General features: G+C 43.5%; 1 protein-coding gene across 6 annotated transcripts; it reads right to left on the bottom strand.

Moving 5' to 3' along the window:
• On the bottom strand, window positions 1-25,971 carry SETD4 (SET domain containing 4). 6 transcript variants are annotated; one of them, XM_053564200.1, is made up of 12 exons: window positions 25,660-25,971; window positions 23,115-23,220; window positions 21,370-21,465; window positions 19,285-19,322; window positions 14,551-14,639; window positions 12,020-12,449; window positions 9,465-9,639; window positions 7,659-7,740; window positions 6,532-6,612; window positions 4,365-4,488; window positions 1,726-1,886; window positions 1-1,327 (listed from the first exon to the last, which is right to left on the bottom strand). In XM_053564200.1, the coding sequence occupies exons 1-11, from the start codon at window positions 25,711-25,713 to the stop codon at window positions 1,752-1,754; spliced, it is 1,410 nt and encodes a 469-aa protein (XP_053420175.1). In that variant the 5' UTR covers window positions 25,714-25,971; the 3' UTR covers window positions 1-1,327; window positions 1,726-1,751. The 6 variants fall into 6 exon arrangements, 3 of the variants coding, with proteins under 3 accessions (XP_053420175.1, XP_053420176.1, XP_053420178.1); XM_053564201.1 differs by lacking the exon at window positions 25,660-25,971 and adding an exon at window positions 25,231-25,248; XM_053564203.1 differs by lacking the exon at window positions 7,659-7,740 and having other exon boundaries at window positions 9,518-9,639.
• Window positions 25,972-26,597: the final 626 nt, after the last annotated feature.

Below are 26,597 nucleotides of genomic sequence, written 5' to 3'. Positions count from 1 at the left end.
CACAGGGATAAGTATGGCCCACCACTTGTCTTTGTAAATAAAGTTTTATTAGAACTCAGTGTGCAATCTGTTTATATGTAGTCTATAGCTGCTTTGCAGTATAGTTGGGAGAAATACAATATGGTCCAGAAAGCTCAAAATATTTACTATTTGGCCCTCCACCGAAAGAGTCTGCCCATCCCCGCAATACCTGTTTTTGTTTTTTCTTTTTGAGAAAAGGTCTCCCTCTGTCACCCAGGCTAGAGTGCAATGACAAAATCACAGCTCACTGCAGCCTCGAGCTCCTGGGCTAAAGCATATTATAAAATACACTGCAGCTAATAAAAAATAAAATTAACACAAATGACACACACAAAAGATGTTCAAGATATAATAAACATGTTTCATTTAAACTCTTGACTGCCTTCTGAGGCAAATGGGCTCCATTTACCTGATCACATTTGGCTCCATAATGAAAAAGAAATTTGAGTTCTGGGGAAGAATAACCCCTTGGGAGGGACAACTGGACTCTGGGCAACTGCAATGGAAGACTGGAGCAGTACCAGCTCTGAGATTCCTGGCTGTCCCTCGGAGGTTACCTCTCCCACTGCTTACCCCAGGGGGTCCCCTGAGGCCACAGACGGCTGAGAGTTGAGGGAAGTAGCCCTTTTTCCCCACCCTGGGTCTGAGAAAAATAAAAAATAAAGAGTAAGGGCACAGACCAAAATATCACCAAGGCACAGCTGGGCATGCCAGGAAAGACGCTGAAACAAAGCTGAAAGAACCTATGGCTAAGCCTCTCCTTTTCCCCAAAGGAATAATTAGACAAGCCCAGACTTGGGTGTGCAAATCCTTCCTCTTGGAAACCGTTAAGTGTCCCCCAGAAGGCACCTGAACACCCACCTCAGGGTAGACCTGGGGCTGAGGACCACCTTGGCTGGGACCCAGAACTGCCTCGCACTCCACCATACCCACCACTGGAAGCCACCCACCACCAACCTGCCCCTTAACACAATGGTATCAGAGCATCTTAAAAGCACAAATGCTTGACTTTGACAGCTGCAGTCAGATAAGAAGCAGGCCCTGTGGGGACAGGCCACACACAAGAGGCTGGCTGGTTGCTGGTTCCTGGTCCCCTGGAAGTCTGCCTCTCTCCTTGCAGCTCAGTATTGTCCTCTGCTTCCTCCTGCTGTTTCTTTAGCAGAGTGTCAAAGGTGCGGAGCAGACAACAGATCCATCTCCACCGGCAGCCCCACAGCCCCAGGACCTGGGGGGCTCCTGCACAAATCCTTCTGTCTCAAGGCAACCACCACTCTCGCCAGTGGATTCGCTCCTAAGAGTGCAGTGTCTGCAGGACAAGCAAAAGGAAAAGGATTACGTACCTAATTATTTAATGGAAACCATTCCTTTACTATCAATGATTCTAAGTAAGTTTAGTCCATCAAATCTTAGTTTTAAAAAATGTATGTCGGGCGGCGCCTATGGCTCAGTCAGTGGGACGCCGGCCCCATGTGCCGAGGGTGGTGGGTTCGAACCCGGCCCCGGCCGAACTGCAACCGAAGAATAGCCGGGCGTTGTGGCGGGCGCCTGTAGTCCCAGCTACTCGGGAGGCTGAGGCAAGAGAATCGCTTAAGCCCAGGAGTTGGAGGTTGCTGTGAGCTGTGTGACGCCACGGCACTCTACCGAGGGCTGTAAAGTGAGACTCTGTCTCTACAAAAAAAAAAAAAAAATGTATGTCGTACCCACCAGTGGAGGTGACCAGGTAGGTGCAGTCAGGGAAAAGCTGTTTGCAAACGGCACAGGACCTCAGCAGATGCCTGGAGAATCTTCAGCTCTTCCATCCACAACGTTTCCACCAAAGCTAGCTGATTTATCAAAGCTACTTTCTCATCCTTCATATGAGAAACCTGGAAGTTATTTTTTAATTAGTTTTTATTGTGGAAAAACATATATGTGTATATATATAAAATAAAATTTACCACTGTAACCATTTTGAAGGATACAGTTAAGTGGCATTAAGCAGGCGTTAAGTTCACACTGTTGTATAACCAGCACCATTTTTGAGCTCCTGCACTTTATCACCCCACACAGAAACACTATATCCATTAATCGATAACCTTATTTCTCTCTCCCTCCATGGTAATCTCTATTCTATTCTGTCTCTAATAATTTGCCTATTCTAGGTACCTCATATAAGTGAAATCATACAGTATTTTTCTTTTTGTGTGTCTAGTTTATTTCATTTAGCATAATATCTTTAGGGTGATTAAAATTACTTTTTTAATACCAGTCATGTTGTCATACAAATAAGCTGATTATGCATTTAATTTAAACATTTGCTAAATAAAAATTTCATGAGGAAAAAATACTATACTAAGAAGTCATACAATTTTTACCAACAAAAAAGGTGTAGTCAAAGATATGCTATTATCAACCTAATTTTCTATCAATAGATGAACAAAGAAAATGTGGGATATATCTAGAATGGAATATGATGCGCCTTAAGAAAGAAGGAAATGTTGTCATTTGTGGCAACTTGGATGAATGCGGAGGATATTATGTTAAATAAAAAGAACCAGGCACAGAAAGACAAATACACACGATCTCCCTTACAAGTGGAGGGTACACAGTAACAGAGCAAAATGATGGTTACCACCCGCTGCGGGGGGGTGTCATGGGATGGAAGGAGGAAATGATCAAAAGACACAAAATTTCAGGGTTTGACAATTAAGTTCAAGAACTCATCCTAGAAAAAGTGCTACATACGTCTTTACTGAATATCATTCTGAACACCTCTGAAGTACTCCCAACCAGGACCTATTACACCTTTCAAAGCAATTTTGAAATTCTTTTTTCAGAATGACCATCAGAGTTACTGTTGTACAGCACACAATACACGCAACAGTGATAATGAACACTACACAACAAGACACCACCAGGCGTCAACGTGAACACAGCTGAGACACTAACACACGAAGGTCATGACACCCCACTGAGCTGTCAGTACAGTGCAGCCAGCATAGCGCATGGTCATGACACCCCACTGAGCTGTCAGTACAGTGTAGCCAGCATAGCGCATGATCATGTCATCCCACTGAGCTGTCAGTGCAGTGCAGCCAGCATAGCGCATGGTCATGACACCCCACTGAGCTGTCAGTGCAGTGCAGCCAGCATAGCGCATGGTCATGACACCCCACTGAGCTGTCTGTGCAGTGCAGCCAGCATAGCGCATGGTCATGTCACCCCACTGAGCTGTCAGTGCAGTGCAGCCAGCATAGCGCATGGTCATGTCACCCCACTGAGCTGTCAGTACAGTGCAGCCAGCATAGCGCATGGTCATGTCACCCCACTGAGCTGACAGTACAGTGCAGCCAGCATAGCGCATGGTCATGACACCCCACTGAGCTGTCAGTGCAGTGCTGCCAGCATAGCGCATGGTGGCGAGCTTGTGAACTTGATTGTGTTTTTGTGTGCTATACAACAATAACTCTGATGGTCATTCCGGAAAAAGTATGTGATAGTCATTTCAAAATTGCTTTGAAGGACAGACTAGGCACTGGCCTCAGGGCACAGCTTACCAAGGGGATTACCTCAAGGGTGATATTCAGCAGTGAAGTCTGTAGCACTTTTTCTAGGATGAATTTGCGAACTTAGATTGTCAGCCCTCGTAAGCTCAAGAGATCTGTACGTCATGGTGACTACAGTTATTAACAATATATCATATACTTGAAAATTGCTAGGACTATTTTTTCTTTTCCAGAAAGTCTCGCTCTGTCACCCAGGCTGGAGTGCAATGACACAATCACAGTTCACTGCAGCCTCGAGCTCCTGGGCTGAAGCAATCCTCCTGCATCAGCCTCCCAAGTAACTATGACTATAGGCATGTGCCACCACACCCAGCTAATTTTTTGACTTTTGGTAGAGACAGGGTCTTGCTACATGCCCTGGCAGGTCTTAAACTTTGGCCTCAAGCAATCCTACCACCTCAACTTCCCTAAGTACTGGGATTTTAAGTGTGAGCCACCACACCCAACCTCTGTGAGAAATTTTAAGTGCTCTCACCACAAAAAATAAGTATGTGAAGTAATGTACATGTTAAAACATCTTGATTTAGCCATTCTGCAACATATACACATATGAAAATACCACACAGCATACCATAAATACATACAATTTTTACTGGTCCATTAAATATAAAGAAAAAAAGAAGAGGTACAGCCATGATCTTAACTGTCAAAAATAAGAGATTATATCAACATTTATTTACTTATGACACTAAGGAGTAATCTTATAAAATGTGCTGTCCCTAATAACATGTACACAACAAGCAAATACTTAATCAAGACACTTCTTTAAGTAAAGGATGTAATAGTCTAGAAACTTACCTTCCGAAGCATAGCATTAGTCTCCTTTATGAAATAACAGCATATTTTCTGGGCTATGTCCAAACTTGCCTTTTCATTTGTATCTGAAATTACTTCCCCAAGAAGTACTTTCTTCCAGCACATACTAGAAACAAAATTAATAAGATAATTTCAACAGGCTCTCAAAAAACAAAGAAGACTTTTACACTACAGCACACCACACAAGCTTTTCTCCTCTTTCCAGAAGCATACGAAACTCATTCCATAAGCAGATTCCTGAAACCTCCATGCCACCAGCCAGCCCTGTGTGGAAGCAGGTAAGGTATGTAAGAAAGAAAAGGTAATCACGAATAAAAGCAAGGCAACTGGGTGCTCTTTGCAGACAGGCATTGAACTGAGTTGTCATTGCAACTCTGTGTCTGGTGCATAAGTCAGTGGAGTCACATCCACCAGCCACAGGAATAAAGCGAGAGGCAGAATGGGAGGCCAGCTGACAGCAGAAGGCCAGAGAACTAAGAAGCAAAGGTGGGGAGTGCCTTCGAGTGCCAGTCTGCCCTTAAAAACAGCAAACTGGAACGTATTTCACAAAGTAAAATGCTCTACCTACAAAAGTAGAAATCAACAGCTGAGCCTTTCTCCACGTGCAGGTCATTCCAACTGGATACTACAAAGGTTTGCAGGGCATGAGGCTGTGGGCAGGTGGGGTGACTCTCTGGGCACATCGGTGCAGGCCAGGAGAGAGCCCACCAGTGTGCTGAGCCAGAGGGTGGCAGACACATACCCAGGAGAAAGAGGACAGAGGAGGGACAGACTCTGCACAGACAGAACATGAAAGGCAAAGTGGCCTAGAAGGAGAAAGGAAGATGGCTGCTGTGGAAATACAGAAGCCAGTTAGAAATTCAGAGCAGCTGACAAGAAACAACACAGACTGGTCTTAGACGTCTTCAGCGTCAAGGATGACAGCTGAAACCTCAGAAATTGATGCCTTCTCAGGAGAGGAAGAAGGAAATTACCACATGTCAGGCAGTGTTTCATGTATAACGTTATTTAATTTAATCTTCAGAATTCCCAGCAAAGAGAGATTGTTGCCATGTTAGGCTCAAAAAAATGGAAAATCAGGAAAGTTGGAGAACTCACCCTAGGTGAGGGGCAGACAGAGCAGAACGGGAAGGTCCGAGCAGCATGCTTTCCTGCCACATCACTCAGAATTACTCAAAGGGAGAAAGGCCTAGGGAAGACCTCTGGGAAAGATCTTTATCTGCCTGGCTTTATTTAATTTTAGGCCAAACTGCCTGAAAAGTACTCATACCTCATTCCCAGAATGATGTAAAGAAGCTTACATGAGTAAACACAAGATAAAATAAAACACAAGATGAATGAATGTGGAAAATACAACAAAGAAACACTGAGAGGAGGAAAGATCACCAGGAATGAGTGGGTGATAAACTGCCTCCTTCCGACACTGTTCTCTCTGCCAGGAACCAGCTGAAGCAGCCCCTATGCTGGGCAGGGCACAGCTGTGTGTGTGGCAGATGGCTGCAGGGTGCCTGGCCAGATACACGCCTACATGGGAGACCCCTAATCCCAGTGGAAAACCCAGACCTCTCCTTCAGCAGAGCTTCCAGACCCGCCACAGGGCAGGACCAGCTAGGGGGTCTGCTTGCTCTGCTCGCTCCCAAGAAAAACCTGCCTACTTGGACAATTTCCTCTAAACAGTGCCAATGCTCAATTTTGTAAAGTATTTACCCTGAAAAATAAGGACCAGGTCACTGGGAGGAAAATATCTGAGTGGAGGCTAAAACGTTCTCAGAACCATGAACTTTATGATTCTAAACCCAGAATTCCAGATACGGTTAAAACACAGAATTAAAACACTCACTACATGGATAAATCACATATAAAATAAGCAACTCCAATGTACAATGACCTTCCTCTTTCCATTTAAAATGCAAGACCAAAAAAAAAAAAATGTAGAATATAAATGTCTTAACACAGTAACTAAGAAAATGCCAGGAAGGCTATGTTAACCAGTGTAATGAAAATATGTCAATGGTCTATAAAACCAATGTATGGTGCCCCATGATTGCATTAATGTACACAGCTATGATTTAATTAAAAAAAAAACACCCAAAATTATATTCAGATCACATCTTGGTCACAGCTTAAGACCAAAACGTGTGGAACTTACAATTTTTCAGCTTCCAGACATAGCAACTTTAGAGCTGTGAGTAATCTCCAAGATGGTCCATCCCATCCAAATGTCAAATTTCTGAGGTAGAAAAACAAATAATAAACCCATCACTTCAGTATTTCATGACACCACAACAAATGGCTGAATAGTCAAACATATTTTTAAAGGTTAACTAAATGCTATGTAACGTGTAATCTTGGTCAAAAAAACAAGAGAAAAATAAGTCTGCAAATAGGAAGAAAACCTAAGTGACAGAAAATTTTCTCATTTTTATGAAAGAGTAAAAAGCTATTTTCTATCATTATAATAAGAAGCTCAACTTGGATGTGGGGGCCCAGCGAGAGGGCACATGCCAGAGTTCACCGTGAGATAAATGATGAAGCATTTGGATGATCCTGGGGATCTCACAAATGGCAGCCACCATGGCCACATGGCTCTCACACTATTGCTGGGTAAAACTTCATTTTACACGGAAAAGAAAACTGGAAAGGGAGAGCCTCGAAGCCAGTTTCTTTCACTTGTCTTGGAATCACTCAGCCACCCACCCACCCCAAGAGCCTGTACCATGTTGCCAGGTGACTGGGGTCTCCTGAGGGCCAGCCTGGTTGGGACAAACTCTCCCTGGGCCACCAATCAAAACATGTGGGGCTCTCCTGCAGTATAGTGACTTTATATTTAGAGGTTTTATCTCATATCCCCAAGTAAATTGCTTTACAGCAGTGGTTCTCAATCTTCCTAATGCCTCCTAATGCCATGACCCTTTAATAGAGCTCCTCATGTTGTGGTGACCCCCAACCATAAAATTATTTTCATTGCTACTTCATAACTGTAATTTTGCTACTGTTATGAATCGTAATGTAAATATCTGTTACGCAGGGTATATTTTCATTGTTACAAAGGGGTTGTGACCCACAGGTTGAGAACTACTGCTTTACGGTATTTTATATTCCTTGTGTCTCCCACAACATCAAGCACAATTTTACTACACACAGTAAGTGCTCAGTAAATACCCATCTGTCAGCTGATAGTCAGGAGGTGTCTCAACCTGCAGAATTCTCAAACCTCAAGTTTTTTGTGATAATTTCCTAAAGGAATAATTTTGAGAGAGAAGGAGAAACACTTACTCTATAAAGCCATGATCCTTTAAAATGGAAATCTTTTTGTTCATCTGTTTATCTGTTGATGGAAGATACTTAACAAGTATTTCTACATAAAAAAAAAAAACAGACTGATTTAGGGTGTAGTCAGACAAAAGTGTGTCTTCCCTTCCTTTTTCATCTCAACTCGCTGTCCTTCCCATTAGCAATCAAGACCTGTATAAACTGTTTCTCCTAATTCACGCAAGTCTACTCTTCAAGTCCAATGCAATGAGATCATTATTTAGTCGCTGAAATGTTGTAAGAATTCCAAGGCCAAAGGATAAAACATCCACAGCCTCAGCTCGTGCTCCCACTAAACAAATCAACCAATAAAACCAGACAATTACGATGTTAGCGTAACTGGCAGGAAATTACAACCAACAAAAGTATAGGCTCTGTAAAAACATTACGAAGGATTTGTTAACCTGGAGTTTCTTAAGAGCCAAAATTCAAAGATAGTCTGGACATTAGTGATTGCAACCATAAAAAACTCGAATATGCAAAAATTAACAAAGCTATTTGGGGGAGCAGGGCAATGAGAGATTTTTTTCTATTTTATTTTTACAATGTAAAATTAACTAAAACATAATCTTTGTTCAAATTATTTATTCAACAAATTAATATTTCCTTGCCATCAACACTAAGTTTATCAGAATTCTAAAAATATGAGGCCAACCTCAAAGCTAGTTTTCCAGCAGCAAGGTCCAGGTTTTACTTTTCTATTTTTATTTCAAGAAATAACACTATTATTCTGCCTATAAGATGAAGCAGTATCACCACATCAAGTTTCTATTTCCATCAACCTTAAATTTAAAATATCTCAAACTATATACTTGGTAAATCTCTGCTCATTTCTTCATAGCCTAGAAAACTGCTTTTCTGCTGTTTCAGAAGGGGAAAAACATCAGTCTTCTATGTGCCATTTTTTTTTTTTTTTTGTAGAGACAGAGTCTCACTTTATGGCCCTCGGTAGAGTGCCGTGGCCTCACACAGCTCACAGCAACCTCCAACTCCTGGGCTTAGGCGATTCTCTTGCCTCAGCCTCCTGAGTAGCTGGGACTACAGGCGCCCGCCACAACGCCCGGCTACTATGTGCCATTTTTAATACTATATTTAGAATTTTCACAATATGTTTAATGACTACAGTATTATGTTAAAATAGTAATATCAATGAGGATAGCTAGTTAGATGACAAAAGAAAAATGAAATCAAATCATGCATCAATCTCCAAAAACAAGGACTATGTAATAGCTCTATCTGTCTGTGTGTGATTAGCAGCGTCTTACACACAGTAGGTGCTTAACAAATATTTACTTACTGCTCTCGAATCCTATTCTAACTTTAGGGACAATGTCTCAGTATAAAAATTTCCACCTCTTGGGCGGCGCCTGTGGCTCAGTGAGTAGGGCGCCGGTCCCATATGCCGGAGGTGGCGGGTTCAAACCCAGCCCCGGCCAAAAACCACAAAAAAAAAAAAAAAAAAAAAAAATTTCCACCTCTTTCCATCTTTCAACATTAAACTTATTTTCCTTAGTAGTTTTCCATTCTATCTTCCAACTCTGTGCAACTTCTCTCTCTCAGTTCTTATCCTCAGCATCAACCAAAGTTTTGTTGTTTTTACTTCAACACTGAAATTATAGTAAGAGTAAAGCTAGAACTAGCTAGGAAAAAATTAATGATGTGTATGCCCGTTTCAAAGGTTTGCTATTATTTATTCAAACTAGAAATAACCACAACTCCAAATGGGAAAAAGAATTACATAATCTTAATGATAGCGAAGTTGATTCCAACCTCTTGAGACATAAACACAAGCATGAGGATTCTGGATGGAAACAAATCCGTACTCTAGAAGCAGCCGCTGGTTGTCATGGTGACCGTAGCAGATGAACACCTCTTCATGTTTCCTCCAACTTGAAGCTGTTCTAATTTCGTAACAGCGAGTTTCCTCATTAAATGCTGCCTTTACCTGGAAAAGAAAATTGTTAATGGTTTCTTTAAAGTAGGATGTTCGACTTTTTTTTTCTCTGCCACACATCGAAACAATAAGACTTGTCTTGGGGCAGTGCCTGTGGCTCAAAGGAGTAGGTGCTGGCCCCATATGCCAGAGGTAGCAGGTTCAAGCCCAGCTCTGGCCAAAGACTGCAAAAAAAAAAAAAGTAATATCAACATGTAGTTGATATAAAAAATTAAAAAAAAAAAAAGACTTGTCTTGGGCCACACACTAAATACACAAACACTAATAAAACTGATAGGCAAAAAAAAAAAAAAGTCCATGCATACTTTTTGTGATTTCCCTGAATAAGCAAAAAAGCCCTCACAAAGTCAGCAAGCAGCCTTCTGTGGGCCCCAGGCTGGACACCCACTTTAAATTCAAGCTGATTAAATTATTGTATCAATGCAAAGTGAAGCTTTCAAATAATCATCAATTAATTGAACTACAGATGGGGAAAATACCACTTCTGTAATTCAGCCTTCTTCCTTCACCTCAACTTTTACCCCATTAGCAAGGGAAGGAGTCCTGCCCTGGGTTCTGAGGATGGCCACACATGGCACCCAACACTGAACAGACAAAGTCCGCAGCAGCTTACCAGTCAACTAACTTCATCTGTAAAGAGCCACACAGGACATATTTCAAGCTCTGCCAACCTATGTGGTCTTTGTTGAAAGTAGTTATATTTTTACAATCCTTTAAAACCACAGAAACCATTCTTAGCTCAGGGGTCTGGGCCCACATGCTATAGTAAACGTGGTATAGTTTGTGGTCCTCCTACAACAGACTATAAAATCATTGGTTTGGCACATGTGTGCACCAAAAGCCTCAGTAAAAATAAAGTCATGCCAATGGGGACTGACAAGTCCTTATGTCTAGCATCCTATTGCAGTACAGACCCCTGATGTTATTTCACCAACATCAACCACTCATTGCTGAGAAACCCATCCAACCTCAGCTTCTTTGCTTTAGATCAGCAGTTCTCAACCTGTAGGTCACAACCCACAGGAACTGTATTAAAGGGTGGTGGCATTAGGAAGTCTGAGAACCACTGCTCTAAATTGTTATAAATACATCTTTCTACAAAAGGAACAAGCAGACAGGCCAGAGGATTACCCCAGGCCTAAGAAAGCACAGCAGGACCTCCCTAAGCTCTCCTCTCCCTGGGACATGGGCTAACAAGGCTTTATTGCTCTTCTCACGGTAGTATGTCATGTGAAGGGGACAGCCATGACCTAGATCCCAGCCATAATGTTGCCTCCACAGTACATCCAAAACAGGTTACAGGTGAGCTGCCCTCCAAGCCAGGCCTCCACCCCAGCATGCCCTGCAAATACACTCATTTCCAAATGAGCTCCTAGGGTAGGGCTGGGGAAGAGATCTGTGACCATCTTCCAAACTTGGATCCTTGTGTGACTTCCCAAACTCCCTTCCCCACAAACATCCATTCATTCAGTAAACATTTACTGAACACCTGCTGTGTGCCAGGCCCTGCCACGAGTGCTGAGGCAACAAAGAGGAACACGACAAAGTCCCCAATCCCAAAGACTTCAGAGCTCAGTAAAGGAAGAAGCAAGTCAATCAGTGATCTGAGCAAAGATAAATGCTCTGGCAACTACACCACCAAGTATTAAAGCAATGGGAGAAGAAAGGAAGGCAAGCTAGACCAAAGTCCCAGTCTGGAAAGAAGAAAAAGGGAGAAAGGAAAGGGAGGAGGGAGAAAGAAGGAAGGATGGGAGAAGAGAAGGGAGGAGAAAGGAGGGAGGAGAGAGGAGGAAAGAAGGGAGGAGGAAGTACAGAGGAAGAGAGGAGGGAAAAGGGAGGAAAGGAGGAAGGAAAAAGAAGGAAAGGAGGAAGGACAAGGGAGAAAAGGAGGAAGGAAGGAAGAAGGGATAAGGGAGGACAGAGGAAGAGAGGAGGGAGGAGAGAAGAGGGAGGAGGGAGTAAGGGAGAAGGGAAGAAGGAAGGAAGACAGGAAAGGAGAGGGAGGAGGAAAGAAGGGAAGAGGAAGGAGGGAGGAAGGGAAGAGGAAGGAGGGAGGAATGGAGAAAGAAGGAGGGAGGAAAGGAGGAGACCTCTGCATCATAGGTCCCTGGCAATGGCCGCATAGGAGATTTGGCATGAGCCTCTGGCAGCCTGGAGAGCAGAGTGGAGGAACAGGGCAGAGGAAAAGCACTGTAGGGGTCAGGAAGAAAGCCAAGAACACACTTGATGGCAGGTGGCCTAATACGGTTTACCTGAAGCCAGCTATACCTTTCCCTAAAGAAAGTGATTTTCCCTTTCCAAAATCACAGGTTCTGCATGTTGGAATCATTTCTGTCAAAACAGAACACGTGTTCCCTTTTCACTTTCTCACCTGGACATTTGGGCTGTGATTCAGCAGATCCAGGTATGGAGCAAGCGCACAGGTGTCTGGCTCCGCAGAAAGGCATTCCCGCCACCTGTGCCTCAGGTACACAGCCCTGGTGTTGACGGTGCACCAAGCCCACAGGAGGGCGCTGTAGCTGAAGATGCTGTCAACAGCCTCTGCAAACAGAGGCTGCAGGGAACAGAAAAAGTCTCTGGAGGAAGCAAAGAACTCCTGTACACGGGCTCTCTGCTCTTCTGCCTTTGCTTTTAAAGGTTTCGGAAGAAGATTCACCACTTCTGATTCTAAACAAACAGGGCAGGTGTAGGTCTTGGGTAAAATCTCCAGGTACGGCTTCCAGGGAGACTGGTCCCCAGCATGCTTTTCTGAAACTAAAAAGGTGCACAGAGCCAGCAGAGGAGACGGAGGCGGCTTCCACCTTTCAAAATTAAAAGCCAGTTTAAAAAAATAAAAATAAAAAATAAAATAAATTAAAAAATTAAATTAAAAGCCAGTTGAAAGGAATTGCTTTTATTCAAAATATGAAGTAAGTGAAGTACTTTGTTCTGCTGACAGAGGGAGGGTGCTCACACTGTCAACATACTCTGTTTACCTAATGCACCCAAGGGAGTGCCTTCCTTCCTTAAGGCTTTTCCTGTCCAGAGCACACCCCCAATACAGCCAAGTTTATCTGTCAGAAAAACTGACTCACTAACCCACGTTCCAGGTTCATTTGCAAGAGATTCATTTTTGTAGAAAACCTCTTTGCCTCCAACTTGGTTCTCCAGTGTTTTTGTTTGTTTGTTTATTTTAGAGACAGAGTTTTACTTTGTCGCCCTCAGTAGAGTGCCATGGCGTCACAGCTCACAGCCATCTCCAGCTCCTGGGCTTAGGTGATTCTCTTGCTTCAGCCTCCCAAGTAGCTGAGAATACAGGTGCCCGCCACAACGCCCAGCTATTTTTTTGTTGCAGTTTGGCCAAGGCCAGGTTTGAACCCGCCACCCTGGCGCCCCACTCACTGAGTCACAGGCACTGCCTGGTTCTCCAGTTTTAAACCTTTTATCATAGTCCATTTGTTTCATCTGAATAAGAATATATTGAATAAGAACCTCTTTATGAAGTTTTTGTTTCTAGTCCTTATCTTAAACATTGTTATTGTTATTAAATTTTAAACCTTAAAAAAAAAGAACATAAAATATGGTAGAGAGAAAAAATTGGTGGAAAGAACCTAGGAACTGTACCATCAAATACAGTAATGATGGGTACATGGAGCTATTTAAATTTACATTTGAAGATTTTGAATTAAATAATACTTAAAATTCAATTCCTCGTTCGGACAAGCCACACTTCAAGTGTTCAATATGCACTTGTAGCTTAGTGGCCACCATGTTGGACAACGCAAAGTAAAACATCTCTGCACTGCCAAAACCAAAAACTAAATATGCTCATAATATAATTTTTGCAGTTCTAAAGCTTTTATTCCTAAATTTAGCTGCTCTAATACAAATGACATATTGTATAGTTTTGCATAATTTTCAAAAAGATCCTGCATTGCATGAATGTATAGAGAAAAAGTTTTCATTAATCCTTCAAAGCCTAGACTCTTACACTGACATACATTCTACTCAAAATCTCAGGATTCAGAAACGTTACATATTTAACACCAGGAGTCTCCTTCTCTCCTCAGGCCTACAGAAGAGGCACTAGCTCTCTTCCAAAAACATGCCGGGGGGAAAAAAAAGGAATCCTTTCTGCTAAGGATCTTTTACTCTCTGTCCTCAGATGTACCCTGAACCAAAAAATAATCCTCAACTCCCTTTCTTCAATGCCTAACTAATACTAATTCTTTAATAATGTCAATAGCTCTTCACAATGAAATTCAAGTAAGTACAGTAAGGCTAAAAATAAAGGAGAAAGTAATCTTTGTCAAGACCCACTGTGACAGAGAACAGACTGCTATGAGTCAAGGCGCTCACCTGTGATTTATTATATTACCCCACTTAATCTTCATTTTCCAGTAAGTAATAGACCTGGATTCACACCTGCATCCCAGACAGCCTATTAAAAACATTACACATGCTGGCTCGGCACCTGTAGCACAGTGGTTACAGAGTCAGCCACATACACCGAGGCTGGAGGATTTGAATCCAGCCCAAGCCAGCTAAACAACAATGACAACTACAACAAAAAATAGGCAGGCATTGTGGCAGTCACCTGTAGTCCCAGCTACTTGGAAGGCTGAGGCAAGAGAATCACTTAAGCCCAAGAGTTTGAGGTTGCTGTGAGCTGTAACACTATGGCACTCTATCGGCGGTGACATAGTGAGACTCCTCCTCAAAAAAAAAAAAAAATTACACATGCATTTTAAAATGAATTATGTACAAACTTCCCAGAACAGAGGAAATCTTTCAAATCATTTCATTATTTATTGGATATACAAGGGGCTAGGCCCTAATGAATTATGCCTTAGCTGACACATTTCCCAACAACAGAGACAGGAGAAGCACTTGTACCAGGTAAGCACGCGTGTGGTCACTTACTTAGTAATGTACGCCCCTAAGTAGCTTTCAATCACTGTATCCGTGGTGAGCAGGCAGTTCTCGGGCAATGAAATTATCATCTGTCCCTCCTTGCCAAAAAGAAAGTGAAGTTTAGGACACTCATGCTTTGGGAAGGACCAATGAGTGTGAGTCTTGCAAAGTCCTCAATCCCACAATCATCTACCAAGAACCCACTATAATGGGCAGCGCCTGTGGCTCAGTGAGTAGGGCGCCGGCCCCATATGCCGAGGGTGGCGGGTTCAAACCCAGCCCGGGCCAAACTGCAACAAAAAAATAGCCGGGCGTTGTGGCGGGCGCCTGTAGTCCCAGCTGCTTGGGAGGCTGAGGCAAGAGAATGCGTAAGCCCAAGAGTTAGAGGTTGCTGTGAGCCGTGTGATGCCACGGCACTCTACCCCAGGGTGGTACAGTGAGACTCTGTCTCTACAAAAAAAAAAAAAAGAACCCACTATAATTCAACCACAAGACACCAGTGAACCCAACAGCGGACTGGCTCCCGACTCCCTAAGTCAGCTGCTGCAATGCCAGATACCACAAGCCCAACAAGAATTAAAGGTCAATTATGTGATGACACCCACCGTCAGTCAACCTTTCACCAAAAAGAAAATGTGAAAATACTTTGACAACTCAGATCATTTTGTTCTTTCACTTTTTCTTGCCAGGAAATAGTGCTACCAATGGGAGACAGGCAGAAACCACTCCCAAAATTCTATCCAGCACAATCCAAGTGACCGTCACCTTTGCCAGCTAGATAGGGAAAGGGTAGCATACCCAGCACAGTATCTGATTCTACCACTTGCAAAAGTATAGTTTTCAGTTTCTCCCACTAAGCTAGAACAAGAGAGAACAATCAAAATGTAAAGTAGGGCGGCACCTGTGGCTCAAGGAGTAGGGTGCCGGTCCCATATGCCAGAGGTGGCAGGTTCAAACCTAGCCCCGGCCAAAAACCAAAAAAACAAAAAAAAAAAAAAAAAAGTTAAAATTTAAAAAAAAGAAAAAAAAAAAAAAAAAAGTAAAGTAATAGATACCAGAAAGAAAAAAAGCACTAAGAAGCCAGACGTAAGATCCTGCTTTCATTTCTAACTGGCATCTACACTGGTTAAAAATTTTCAGCTGACGGGCGGCGCCTGTAGCTCAGTCGGTAGGGCGCTGGCCCCATATACCGAAGGTGGCGGGTTCAAACCCAGCCCCGGCCAAACTGCAACCAAAAAAAAGTAGCCGGGCATTGTGGCGGGCACCTGTAGTCCCAGCTACTAGGGAGGCTGAGGCAAGAGAATCGCTTGGGCCCAGGAGTTGGAGGTTGCTGTGAGCTGGGTGAGGCCACGGCACTCTACGGAGGGCCATAAAGTGAGACTCTGTCTCTACAAAAAAAAAAAAAAAATTTTCAGCTGAGGTGGTGCCTGTGGCTCAGAGGAGTAGGGCACTAGCCCCATATACCGGAGGTGGTGGGTTCAAACCCAGCCCCGGCCAAAAACCGCAAAAAAAAAAAATTTTCAGCTGAAAACCTTCTGGGATCAATTTCTGGGCTCCTCATCTGTAATACAAGATTAAGCTGGATAATCACTATAGTTCCTTCCCCTTCCAGCGTCCTATAACATTCTGATAAAAAAAAAAAGTGGGGGCGGCGCCTGTGGCTCAGTCGGTAAGGCGCCGGCCCCATATACCGAGGGTGGCGGGTTCAAACCTGGCCCCGGCTGAACTGCAACCAAAAAATAGCTGGGCATTCTGGCGGGCGCCTGTAGTCCCAGCTACTCGGGAGGCTGAGGCAAGAGAATCGCTTAAGCCCAGGAGTTGGAGGTTGCCATGAGCTGTGTGAGGCCACGGCACTCTACCGAGGGCCATAAAGTGAGACTCTGTCTCTACAAAAAAAAAAAAAAAAATGAGAGGTATATCTCTTTATCAACAAAATGCAACCTATAAGATTAAGATCTGTGCATTTCACTATACATAAAATGTCCTGCTTCTCAAACATTTTAATAAAAAAGCCACACTTGAATGTACCTGTAAAGCAACCAACAATTATCATTTCATGATCTAAACAAAACTACCTACAATTACTGCTGTATACAGGACAGATACATTTCTCCTCTCCAAATTCTGCTATAGAATAAAGTCATTACATCTTTTTCAAAAAATAAAAATATTGCATAATAACGTAAATGTACTTTCCAGTACTCAACTATATACTTAAAAATGACTAAGATGATTAATTTTATGTCACATGTATATTTTACCACAATTAAGAATTTTTAAATAATAAAAACAGCATAATAGAATTATAACATTAGGCTCAGCGCCTTGTAGCATAGTGGTTATGGCGCCAGCCACATACACCGGAGGGTGGCGGGTTTGAACCCAGCCCGGACCATCTAAACAAATGCAACCAAAATACAGTCGGGGACTGTGGCAGGCGCCTGTAGTCCCAGCTACTTGGGAGGCTGAGGCAAGAGAATCACTTAAGCCCAAGAGTTTGAAGTTGCTGTGAGCTGTGACACTACTGCACTCTACCGAGGGCAACATAGTTAAACTCTGTTTCAAAAAAAAAAAAAAAAAATTACAACATTAAAAGGTACCATTCTTTAAGCTAAGCACATATTTGGAACTGAGTTTAAAATAATTTAAAAATTAAGCCTGAGCAAGAGCTAGACCCAAACAGAAAAATTTGCCAGGCATGGTAGTGGGTGGCTATAGTCCCAGCTACTTGGGAGGCTGAGGCAGGAAGATTGCTTGAGCCCAGAAGTTTGAGGTTGCAGTGAGCAAGGCTGACACCACTGCTCTCTAGCCCAGAGGACCGAGAAAGACCCTATCCCCCCAAAATTACTTAAGATAATTTTAAAATGAAAGAATTTCTGGCTTTGCCAAAAATTGCACATTAGAGGTAAAAAACACAAAAATTATGCATTATATATCTTTTAAAATAGTACAAAAAGAAGTAAAAGGGACCTTCCCTCCTCATTTCACAAGTGAGGGAACAGAAGCCCAGAGGATAAGGAGCCGCACTCTGGGTCCCCTAGGCACTGAAGGCAGCCCAGAGACAGGCTCCGACGCCACCTCCCACACTTGTTTGGGTTCTACTTGCCCCACCCCCACCCCCACCCCCGGCACAGCCTCTCAGATGACACCAGCTCTTCTGGCACACTTAAAATATGATCTGATTTCTGGCCGGGCGTGGTGGCTCACGCCTGTAGTCCCAGCGCTGTGGGAGGCCGAGGCGGGTGGATTGCCTGAGCTCAGAGGTTCAAGACCCATATAAGCAGCAGTCAGCCAGAGTAACACCCCATCTCTACCAACAACATCAAAAACAGCCAGCACCGCAGGAGAAAGAAGAAAATCAACAAAAAAGGAGTACTTCAAACAAAGAAGAATGAACAAGCACACTGAAATTAAAAATAAAAAAAAATATGATCTGATTTCTAATGTGTTATAGCAGAGACTGCTAATTGCTTGCCCCAACATGCCTCTTTCCTCCTCCTCACTAAAGAAATCCTACTTGGGGCACACGGTGGCAGGGAAAGATCAGCACATCTCCCCTCCTTGCAGCTGGCTGGGGCCATCCATAAACCTGATCACTGGCAAAGGAGATAAAGACTGCAATAAAAGGGAAGAAGCCTGCCCTCCCTCACCCCAGGCCTCTTCCTCCATTCATGCTCCAAGAGCCATAGCACAATCAGAGGGTGTAGGCTCCCTTAAGGCCACAACAGCTGGAAACAGGTCTCTGACCACCATGGCACTGCCCAACCTGCCCAGGTCTGACTATTCTGGGGCAGACTACTACTGCTGTTTGTATGACAGCAAAATAAACTTCCATGCTGCTGAAGGACCCAACGACGCCATTTTGGGCCTTTCATCGTTTCTTTCACTGTCTCAGGCTTTTGTCCTCCATCTTTAAGATGACCTAAAAATCCTTTGTCTCGCTTCTTAGTAAACCACACCTCTCCTACTTCCCAAAGTGCACCTGCCTCCCAACCGTTGAGATTGGGGGGACCCTATCAGTTTTGAGTTCTAGTATAGGCATAAGAAATAACCAATCCCGGGCGGCGCCTGTGGCTCAGTCGGTAAGGCGCGGGCCCCATATACCGAGGGTGGCGGGTTCAAACCAGGCCCCGGCCAAACTGCAACCAAAAAATAGCCGGGCGTTGTGGCGGGCGCCTGTAGTCCCAGCTACTCGGGAGGCTGAGGCAAGAGAATCACTTAAGCCCAGGAGTTGGAGGTTGCTGTGAGCTGTGTGTGGCCATGGCACTCTACCGAGGGCCATAAAGTGAGACTCTGTCTCTACAAAAAATAAAAAGAAATAACCAATCCGAAGGCCAAGCTTTGTTCCCCACACCCCTCACCCCATATCCACTGCATAAAACACTGCGCGATACCGGCTCGGGGCTCTGGGCTCCAGTTATGTCTGGGGAACGTCGACAGCCCTGGCTCGAGCCTGAATAAATGTCCTCCTGTGATTTGCATCCTCATGTGATTTGCATCAGCGTCTGGCTCTCTCGTGTGGTCATTAGGGATTCCGATTCTCGGGTGCAACACTGCTTAAACACTGAAGCTCTAGGCTTGTCTTTTCTATGCAGCAAACTTTTTCCTAGTTGACAGAACTATATTCAAACATATCCATTATGAAGTAAAAACTGGCTGAATGTCTGAAATATTTTTAATTCACTTCATTTGTACCACACAAAAATCTACTCTGGTTTCTAAGGATAAAAGCGAAGTTCCCACCTGTAGGGATGTTTTGCTCATCAGCCCTCTTCCTGTACCTAGGAAAGCAAAGATGAGAAAAGAATAAATTCTACAGTATCCTCAGGGTTCTAGAGGTACCATTTTGAATAAAAAATGTGAATGAACTTCAAAACAATACAAAGCTAAAACTGGGTTTCTCTCAGTCTTTGATTCCCGGAGGAAATGGAAGGTTAGGAAACTACTCTGGAAAATGTCCTTACCTCATGTGAGTTTAAAATAATTGAAAGACAAAGTCAGCTTCATAGAGGGGCTTTAAGACTGCCAAGCACTTTATATAGACTGCTGCTGGGCTCTCCCTAGAGCCTACACCATGAGTGGGGGTCCAACTCCTAATGCCCACCCAACCTACAAGACTGGACCCTCAGGTCACTTATACGTCCCACCAGACTCAGCTCTCTCCAGTAATGACCTTGAGAAACCCAGTCAGGTTCCACAAAGCCTATAGACTTCATCCTCCCCTCTCCAACCAGGTACCCATTAGACAGACTCTCTCTTTGGCCGGGTGAGTTCAGCTGGGCAGATCCACCTGGGCAGATCCCTGCCTCTGGCTGGAGCACAATAACCACAGTAATTGTTACTACCCCACCAACTTCCTGAAGTTTCTTCCTCCATGCCCAAGGTTCTACACCCAGAACACAGACGGACACTAAAAGCATGCTCAGCTGATAGTTCTTCTAGCAGGCAAAAATATTATAGGACCATAAGAGACCTAGAGTATTAATGTCTCCAAATTCATAGTTCTTAACCTTTTTTCTCTTAGCTGGGAAGGAATATAATTAAGCAAAGGCAGTCCCCACAGGACTACTGGAATGTTCCAGGATCATGGTGGGAATTCCTGCCTCGGGTCTTCAATCAGTTTTCCAGCAAGTTGGATTGGATGAGGCCTAATTCTTCTCCCTACCCAGGGGCAAACTACCTGCCCATACACACATAATTCTAATGTTAACAACTTTTTTTTTTTTGTAGAGACAGAGTCTCACTTTATGGCCCTCGGGGTAGAGTGCCGTGGCCTCACACAGCTCACAGCAACCTCCAACTCCTGGGCTTAAGCGATTCTCTTGCCTCAGCCTCCCGAGTAGCTGGGACTACAGGTGCCCGCCACAACGCCCGGCTATTTTTTGGTTGCAGTTTGGCCGGGGCCGGGTTTGAACCCGCCACCCTCGGTATATGGGGCTGGCGCCTTACCGACTGAGCCACATTTTATTTAGTTTGTATATCCCATTATGAAGTTAATTCTTCCTTGTGGGACAGAATCCTTCCCAGAATAAATTATTAATGGGAGGACCTTCTTCTATGTGCTGAACTTTCACAAGACTTATGTGTTAGTCTAAGTGGAAATTTCTCTCTAAACATACACATGAACAGAAACTGGCAACATGGTCTAAATCTGGAAGACACTTTGCCCTATTTCTACAATACAGTGTGTTCAATACCAAAAATGTGTCATAGTAATCTGTATGCTGGATATAACAGGGAAGGGAGAAGTGACCATTAGTAAGACTTGTTACCAACATGTCGGTGCCTTCAAATTTTTGCAATCATAAATCCACCCAGGAAGCTCAGACCTTGCTAGTGCTTTTGAGGTGAAAGAATTGCTGGGCTAGGTTCCCAAGGCATAAATTAGGTGACGTCCTAAATACAGAATCCTGCTTACAACTTAGGAGCCTTTACTTTCCCCTCCACGAAATAAAATGAATGCCCTTAGCAGGGTGCAGTGGGCATGCGGGATTACATGTCTGTAATCCTAACACTCCAGGAGGCCAAGGTGGGAGGATCTTTTGAGCTCAGGAGTTTGAAACCAGCCTGGGCAAGAACAAGACCCTTTCTCTAATAAAAATAGAAAAATTATTCAGGTGTTGTGATGGGTATACTTGTAGTCCTAGCTACTCAGGAGGCTGAGGGAAGAGAATCACTTGAACCCAAGAGTCTGAGGTTGCTGTGAGCTATGATGCCATGGCACTCTACCCAGAGTGACAAATAAAGGCTCTGTCTCAACAACAAAAAAAAAATCACCCCGGTCTCCACATTGGTGTGAGGTGAGAACTGTATACCACCAGATCTTACCTGGAAAACAAGCAGGCATTAAGTTTGTATCTTCAAATTTCCTATCTTTCAGCCATTTCTTTAGCTCTATAAATTCGCACTTGAAGCTCTCATTCACTAATCAGGGGAGAAAAGAACAAATGGTAGGAACAAATCAACATATAATCAGATCACGATTAAAAAAAAAATCTCTGGTGGCACCTGTGGCTCAGTGAGGAGGGCACCAGACCCATATACTGAGGGTGACAGGTTCAAATCCGACCCCGGCCAAACTGCAACAAAAAATAGCTGGGCGTTGTGGCGGGCGCCTGTATTCCCAGCTACTCAGGAGGCTGAGGCAAGAGAATCACCTAAGCCCAAAAGCTGGAGGTTGCTGTGAGCTGTGACGTCACAGCACTCTACCAAGGACGACAAAGTGAGACTCTGTCACTATAAAAAAAAAAAAAATCTCTGATAAAGCACAGCAGACAGACTTATACAATCTTAAGAACCTGTGTATCTAAAGATGGGAATGGGAAAGATACAGTAAAAATATCATCTTATAATCTTACAGGATCACTGTTGTAAATGTGACCAAACTTCCATCAACCAAAATTTCAGTACACAGCACATGAATATAGTGATTCAATGCAATCCCAATCAAAATTCAAGCAGGCTTTTTCTAGGAGTTTATAAACTAATTCTAAAAGTCATGTGGAAATGCAAAAAACCTAGAACAGCCCTGGATGGCGCCTATGGCCCAGTGAGTAGGGTGCCAGCCCCATATACCAAGGGTGATGGGTTCAAACCCAGCCCTGGCCAAACTGTAACCAAAAAAAAAAAAAAAAAACCTAGAACAGCCAAAATATCCTTACAACACTGGTTTTAAAACACATTATAAAGCTAATCAAATTAGTGTGATATCATCAAGATCAAGATAGGCAAACAAGTCATTGTAACAGTCTAGAAAATCAGAAAGACCCACATATATATGATTAACTGATTTTTGACTAAGTACAAAGCCAATTCAGTAGAGAAAAGATAGTCTTTTCAATAACTGATGCTTGAACAGTTTGTGTATCTTCATAAGCAAAAAAAAAAAAAGTCTAGGTGGTGACTCCCGCATGTAATTCTAGCACTCTGGAAGGCCAAGAAGGTGGATCCCTTGAGCTCAGGACTTCAAGACCAGCCTGAGCAAGCCAGAATGAGACCCCATCTCTACTAAAAATAGGAAAACTAGCCAGGCATTGTGGCAGGCACCTAAAGTCCCTCTTGCTCCAGAGGCTGAGGCAAGATCACCTGAACTCAGGTATTTGAGGTTGCTGTGAGCTATGACACCACTGCACTCTACCCAGAGTTACAGAGTGAGACTCTGTCTCAAAAAAAAGAAAGAAATTATCCGTACCTTGGGCCATATATAATTGCATTTATGTAGGATCCCCAGGTGGCTGCCAAGCACTTTCCTATACAGTACCTCATTTAGACTGGGTTACCTTGAATTTGAAGCAATAAATTTATATCCAAAGATTGATACTCTATGGATAGCTAAAGGTTAAGACCAAAAAAGAAATCTGGGAGTCATCCCCAGAGAAGATAGTTGAAGCAATGAGTTAAATATATACATAGCATTTACATTCCCATCAGGATTTAAAAGAGTATAATGGCACCATTAAACAAAGTATTCTTTAAGAAATATTCTCTATGAGAAAATCGATGTGTACAAACAGACACTAATCCATAAAGAATTTATTTTTTCATCACTGGCACAAAAAGAAACAAAACGGTACCTCCTCTTGGTTCAGAACTTCTGGAGAGTTTTCGTCTTCTGATTCGGCTTGTTCTCCCTCTTCTCTTTCGCATACTCAAACTGTAGTTCCTAGGGAGGTGCCCAATCTAAAATAAAAGGCATTTCTTTGCCTTACTTTCCAATTGTTTGATAAACACTGTTCTTTGTACCTTTAAATACACAAACACTATGTTTTGATAAATCGTGTTTCTAAAGTATTTTGTATGGAAAGGTGAGCTAAAGCATGGTCCCTGCAGTAATGGAATGCCCATTATACTGGTCCCTCTAAAACAGTTTTATCATGAGGCCCTACCTAATACTGATTAATCATAGAAATCTTCATCGCTAATTTCATAAACATATGCTTTGGTGACTTATACATCACAATTCTAATCAATATTTACTAAAGCACCAACTTAAATTATCTTAAAATTATTATTACTAGATAATAAACAATATCTGTGAAGCCCCCATCAGCTAAGAAGTCTTAGAGAAAAAAAATCGCCTTTCAGTGGGAAATAAACAAACAGTGGTTTGTTCATAGACCAGGAGTTGGAAATAAATACAGTCTACTGTAATCGAATAGGTGTTTGCAAATGAGTAGGGAGAAAATGAGAGCCAAAAAGCCATACAAATCTAACAGACGATGATCATAAGATCTAAAACAGCTACTAGAATTTCTACATGCTACTTCCTTGGAAGCATAAAAAAATGAAATCCAAAAAAAGAATATTATTCCTTTTACATTTTGAAAAAAGGGAAGAAAATAAAGGTGAATAAAAATGAGGTGTATAAAATGAAAAAAAAAAAATGAAATCCATTAGACACCAGCATGACACTGACAAAGGAGTGGAGCCATGAATAATAGGAATTAATGCAGCCATAACAGGAAGATACGTGCTAAGATGTAAAAATATCCAAAGCATATTAAGTGGAAAAAAAAAAGTTGCAGAACATTATAACTTAAATAATCCCTTTTGGACTTGCTTTTGGGCACATTATATATGTTTATAAAACAAGAAGATTTAAGAAAGGATATTCAAAAACGTGCAAAGGCAACAGAATAATACTGAGCCATAAAAAAGAATGAAATCACTTATATCCAAAGATTGAAATCTCTTATATCCAAAGATTTATATCCAAAATAAATGTTGTCATTTGCAGCAACACAGATGGAACCGTCAGCGTGTTAAGTGAAATAAGCTAGGCACAGAAAGACAAATATTGCAAGTTCTCATTCATATATGGGTGTTGAAAAAGTTGATTTCATGGAGGTAGAGAATAGAATACAGGAAGGTGAAAAGGTGGTTGGATGGGGGGAGATAAAGAGAGTTAATGGGTGCAAACATAGAGTGAGCTGGAGGACTGAGTTCTAATGTTCCATAGCAAAGTATGATGATTACAGTTAATGTACAGCATATTTCAAACTAGCTGATGCCCTCCCTGGTGGCCTAGTGATCAGGATTCAAAGTTCTCCCTCCCTCAAAATAGCTGGAAGAAAGGACTAGAAATGTTCCCAGCAACGCATAAAAATAATAAATATTCGAGGAGATGGACAGTCCAATACCCTAACTTGATCATTACACAGTCCATGCCCATAACAAAAGTACCACACCTACCCCCATAAATGTGTTCAAATACTAGTATCGATTTTTGAAAGTGCTTGGGGGGGGGAGGCATTTACTATTACCTCTGTATCCTCCCACACTGTGACTTACACATGTGAGTACATCAGTGACATATTAATATTAAATGTGTACACGTGCATTTTAAAATGTAACTAGTTTTAAAATCTACTCCTAAAAAATACCAAGGCAGAAATAACAGACAAAACTCCAGATAGTATTAATGCCCCAATTCAGCAGCGGAAGGTTCATTGCTTGATCTACCAAAAGCCGGTGAGTTTGGTTCCGCAGCCCCGTGCCTCGTGTCCCCTTCCCGTCCCCTCCCGGCGCCCAGCGCTAGGTGACGGAGCCGGGAAGCCCCCGCCCCGAACCCTGGCCCCGCGCATGGGCTTCCCACCAGCGCCCTGGGGGCTGCCACGGGGACCCCCGGTGACGGCCACAGCTACGGGCCCCATCCTCGCGCCCAGTCCTCAAACCTCTCCCAACACGTACCGAGGCCGCCGCCGCGAGCCAGCCAGGCGGGCGTCAGAACCCGGGCCTCGGGCCGGATCGATATGCGATAACTGGACTATTTCCAAACGATGGGAGGTTACCGTTTCCACAGGGTAACACCAGACCTGCTGAGGCTCTGCAGTATGAACTCAGTTCTCCTTTTTACACCGATGAATTAAAAAGTAAGCAAATCTCCCGCACTAAGCGGCTACCGTTACCGGGGCAACGGGAGGGCGCGACCCGGAAGTGCTCCTGCGCGCCGCAGCTCAGGAAACTCCCTCCAAGATGGCAACGTGAAAGGGAGTAGGGGACGAAGAGACCCAAACAGTCCCGGACGAGTTTAAAAGCGGGGTGAAGGTGCAGAGGGAGAGGCTGCGCGCAGCCGTGCTGCCCGTCTGGAGTTCTTACGCAGCCACAGTCCACACTTACCCCGACCCGCCACTGCCGTTTCTGACGCGGGCTCCCACCTCCCGGCTTGCACATGCGCAGTTGGCGCGGACGCGCCCCCAATAACAAACCCTCCGCGCCGGGGACCGGAAAGCCCAGTGGCCTTGGAGCGGGCTACCTACGCTCTATTACGAAGTTGGTAAAAGTAACAACTTCTTAAGGCGCGTGGCCCTTTCGCCGGCGAACCCCCGTCTCACCCTCGGGTCTAGCCGGGCTGGCTTTGCGGCGCCCTACCCCGGAGCTCGACTCTGCCCTCCCCGTTTCATGATTTCTGGCTGGTCCCTGGACCCTCCTGGTGAGGTTGTTACTAATTCATGTAAATACGCCTTCTTCCAGGAGAGGGAGCTCAGTTTTTTCCCCACTCCTCGGCTTGATGTGGACTACAGACTTGATTCGGAAGAGTACAGTATGGAGGGGGAGCGGGAAGTAACTTCACAGTGGTGTTTGCTACCCTGGCTGAGTTGTCAAGGGTAACATCAGGAACAAACACGATTATAACATGTTCCTGTGCTATTCTTCCCCAAAACCCAGAACCCCAGTTTTTCCACTAAAAACAAAAAATCAGACAAACCCCACAACACCTGACCAGTGCTCCTAAAACATTTTATGTCTTGAAAAACAAGTGCAGTCATCCCTTGGTGTACACAGAGAATTATTTCTGGCCGCCACCACCACCCCCCAAGCTAAAATCTATGGGTTCTCAATTCCTTACATAAAATTGTCTACCTAAGTAGCAGAGAGGCTCTCAAAAAACATTTATTTGGAAGTAGCATTACAATGGGAATACGAATACCATAGTAAACTGTGTGTAGATTCAGGGAGGTTGAGGCAGGGGTAAGTTTTTAAAGGCAAAATAATGAGAATTACAGAAAACGCTTGAATCAATTATCCTTGGCTACAGTGAGATGGGTGCCAGCTGC

This window comes from Nycticebus coucang, chromosome 16 (genome assembly GCF_027406575.1).
Source record: "Nycticebus coucang isolate mNycCou1 chromosome 16, mNycCou1.pri, whole genome shotgun sequence".
NCBI lineage: Eukaryota > Metazoa > Chordata > Mammalia > Primates > Lorisidae > Nycticebus > Nycticebus coucang.
The sequence above is the reverse complement of the archived record's forward strand: the minus strand, read 5'-3'. Positions and strand labels throughout refer to the sequence as shown.